Genomic DNA, 3,687 nt, shown 5'->3' with positions numbered 1-3,687 from the left:
TCATTTGTCATGACATTTTTTAAGTTTTAGTTTGCCATGGCAAACTTTTAATTTACTTGCAATGGCAATTTTTTTATTCTTTATTTTTCCATGGAAATTTAACTTTATTTCCCATGGCAAATTTTAGTGTCATTCCCATGGCAATTTTCTTTCATATGTCATGTCATTTTTTAAGTTTTAGTTTTCCATGGAAAATTTTTAATTTTCTTGCCATGGCAATTTTGTTTATTCTTTATTTTTTCATGGCAATTTTAACTTTATTTCCCATGGCAAATTTACTTTAACATACATGGCAAATTTTAAGTGTCATTCCCATGGCAATTTTCTTTCATCTGTCATGATATTTTTAAAAAAATTGTTTGCCATGGCAAATTGACTTTTATTGCCATGGCTAATTTATTTCAATGTACATGGCAAATTTTACTTTGTTTGCCATGGCAAAAAAATTTATGTTTTTAGACATCATTTTTTTTACATTTTCCCATGCCCATTTTTATATTGTAAATACTATGGCAATTTATTTTTTTAACCATGGAAATTTTACTAATTAGACCATGATTATTTTTCTTAAATACACCATGGCAATTTATTATAATTTCTCTATGCCAATTTTATTGTGGACTGCCTGCCCAAATCATAAACAGGAAACACAACATACAGCTAAAAAAACACAGCATACATTATTAATTATTACATGTCGTTAATCATCAATAAGATCATCGAGCTCCTTGTTACGGCTCTAAAATGGTGAAGTGGCGTGAGGAGAGGCTGACAATATGTCTCAGTTTGGAAGTTCCCTGTAATTTCAATTGATCAACATGTCACTAACATGCTATTTTGTTTTTGTAGACGTACGTCCAGTGCTGTACCAGAAGCCACAGGATGGTGATAAACTCGCCGCCATTACTGAGCTCCCTGGCATGGGAATCTCGGGGGCAGTGATCCGCAGCATAAAGCATCATCTCCACCCACACGGAGAAGATGAGTTCCAACGTGTCAGGCCTACCCAAGTGGAGGAGCTGTTTGGCGAGATTGCTTGCACACCTGTACAACTCGCCACGTGACCCTTCAAGAACCTCTGGATACGAATCAAGTTGCTGCGCCTGAGATAGAGGGGTAAAATTAGTGCATGTGGTAAAGTAATTTCAAAGAATATGAGATAATTAAATTGAGGGCCTGAAGAGCAACATGCACATACCCCCTCATAAGACCAGTTGGCAAACAGTATCTCGGCAAGCTTCTCCCTCTGAGCCTGAGTGATCCTGGAGCCATTCGGGCCTTCATGGTGGAACAATTCCTTAAGTACACAGCACTTATTCCAGCTTCCGGGAGATGCCCTCACAGATTTGTCCTCGTCACCTAAGATATGCACCCGCCATATTGTTTCCAGGATCCTGGAGGGCGTAAGATGTACCGTGCGGCGTTCACGGCCAGCTAGCATGTTGGGTCTTGCCACCAGCAGGAACAACATGTAATTGGATAGCACCCTTGTAGCCTCAATAAGCTCTACTTCATGGCCAGCCTTGGATTCCCAGATGAACAAATCAGTTGCGATGTGCCATATAACGATGCTCTCGTCCAACTCAATGTTGAGCACAGTCCATTTGGCAACACCCTTGAACGCTCGCTTCTGCTCCAGGATAAAGCTGCCTCTTGTGGTCATTGTGCTCAAAGAGCCCACGAGCTTTGCAAACCCATCCTGTCGTATCATTTTGAAGAGCAATCCCTTGAGTTGCTGCATCGACAACGAATCGCTGCCACAGAAAGTGCCCGAGAAATGCAGCTTGTTCCACCAGTCCTCCTGCCCTATCTTGGCTGCCAACTTGCTCCCGAGGCCGGACCGGTCCCGGGTGCACAGATGGAGCATGTTATACTGCCCAATGGTGCCCCGCCACAGTCTCCTGTTTGCCGGCTTCAAAGGCTTGCGAAGTGAAGAGATGACATAATAGTGAAGCCACTCTAGCCAAGCAGCCCGAGTGCTCCCGCTGTAATCCTGCGCCTTGCGGAGAACGAAACAGCATGTCCAGCTAGACAATACTGCCCTACATGCTGATATGACCTCCAGGACCAAAGCCCCAGCCAGCAAAATGTAAGAGATGGCTACATCTACCCTGTTGTACGCATGATCCCCTCTGCTGAGCCTGAGCCGAAACAAGCACAAGGCAGCTGATGTGCCAACCAGCGAGATGGAATGGATGCAGAAGCCATACCATGTGTGGATCACTGCTGCCTTGGTGTACAGTGTGTCGTACATCAGAGACAGCTCCATCTCCACCAACTTGAATATATCCTCGTCATAGAAAGGGAAGAGACGAGGTGAATCCTCGTCTGGGGGCTTGGGGCGCATTACCACCTTGGTATCGTCGAAGCCGGACTTGCAGATGGCGAACTGGGAGTGCGCTCGGAGCAGTACTTCGTCGTCACCCATATCCTGTCTCAGTAATTCATAAGGGTCAACCGCCTTACCAGAGCTGCTCTTGTTGTCGTTGGCACGCTTGAGTGCCCATGTCCTCTCACCGTACTTGACAATGCCGGCAACAAACATGGAGATTGAGGCCAGCTGAAGCAAGGTCCCGCTGTCGGCCATGTATCTGTAGAGGACATAAGCAGCTCCAAGGACCTGCACAACAAGGGTCTGCAGGTGGCGCAGCCAGAGACGGTTGTCCTCAAGCGCGTAGGCGGTGACGTTGTACGGCCCGCCGAGATGCAGCAGGAGGAAGGGCGCCCAGAACGCGGCCAGCTGGTGCTCACGTGACCCGCCGCTGGTGATGGATAGATGGCCCAGGGTGTATATCGCCGTGGAGTCCGCCGACAGGTACGCTATCCAGAGGGCTACCCTCAGCGAGGTGGAGAGGCCACGCCGACGCATCCCTCCGAAGACGAGGAGGAGCACTTGGAGCGCGAAGCTCGAAAGGACAAGGATTTGAATCCCCCATTCCCTCCACAGATGCGACACCCCTCCGGCTGCCATTGCCCCCGCTATTCAAAACAAGAAACAAAAGAGCACATCAGCAACTTGTGCCAACCAGCCTGCTGAAATCTAAGCTAAAAGATATGCATGGCATGAAGAGCATGGAACTTCGCTGGCAAAAAGAATGAAACGAGACCTAGCTAGTTCTCAAAGATTGAGCAGGACTGGGAAAGCGTGGATCGATGTGTGGATTTACCTGGATGGATTCCTGCCCGCCTATGGTTGTCCCGTCGCTGCTTGGATCTGAGACGGTGAGAGGGAAAGGTCGGGTTCGTGCGGATCTGAGGGAGTTCGAGGAAGACAGGGAGATGGAGTTATTCCACTGTGGAAGTGACTCTAGCGCTAGAGAATGGCTTGTCTCCCCCCATCTCCGCTCCAAGTCCCTCTCTTGATCGGAGAAGCATTTAATCATGGCCAGTATTGTGGTAGTTTGGAGCATGTGCTGTGGGACCCACCCAATAAAATTGGACGCTGGTGATAAGAGAAACTCAAACAGGCCGACCCAAACGGACGGTGATTTTGTCCGTTTTTTATCGATTTGGGTCGGTCGCCTGCTCGGCGTCCACCCTATTTATGATTTGGATCGGCATGCACCGACACATTTTGTACCTTGGCAAACTGTCGAACAGTTTGCGGGCGTCGACGAAGAAGCTGGCCGACGAAGAGAGAGCGCCTCCCTTGGACCAGGTAGCTGGCCTGGCGGCATCCGACGAGCG

General features: G+C 48.0%; 1 protein-coding gene across 1 annotated transcript; it reads right to left on the bottom strand.

Annotated features, from left to right (window-relative positions):
• Window positions 1-655: 655 nt before the first annotated feature.
• LOC119353400 lies at window positions 656-3,363 on the bottom strand. The gene is made up of 3 exons (XM_037620027.1): window positions 3,168-3,363; window positions 1,199-2,979; window positions 656-1,103 (listed from the first exon to the last, which is right to left on the bottom strand). Exons 2-3 carry the CDS (start codon window positions 2,969-2,971, stop codon window positions 825-827), a joined length of 2,052 nt encoding a protein of 683 aa, XP_037475924.1. The 5' UTR covers window positions 2,972-2,979; window positions 3,168-3,363; the 3' UTR covers window positions 656-824.
• Between the last annotated feature and the right edge of the window lie 324 nt (window positions 3,364-3,687).

This window comes from Triticum dicoccoides, chromosome 2A, assembly GCF_002162155.2.
Source record: "Triticum dicoccoides isolate Atlit2015 ecotype Zavitan chromosome 2A, WEW_v2.0, whole genome shotgun sequence".
Taxonomy (NCBI): Eukaryota; Viridiplantae; Streptophyta; class Magnoliopsida; order Poales; family Poaceae; genus Triticum; species Triticum dicoccoides.
Note: the sequence above shows the minus strand (reverse complement) of the source record. Positions and strands in the feature narration are given on the sequence as shown.

Bases quoted from the DNA above. Each gene is read 5' to 3' on its own strand.
- LOC119353400 (XM_037620027.1), bottom strand. From the start codon at position 2,971: ATGGCAGCCGGAGGGGTGTCGCATCTGTGGAGGGAATGGGGGATTCAA. The intron at 1,104-1,198 runs GTATGTGCATGT...CCTCTATCTCAG, and splicing joins CCAACTGGTCTTATGAGGGG to GCGCAGCAACTTGATTCGTA.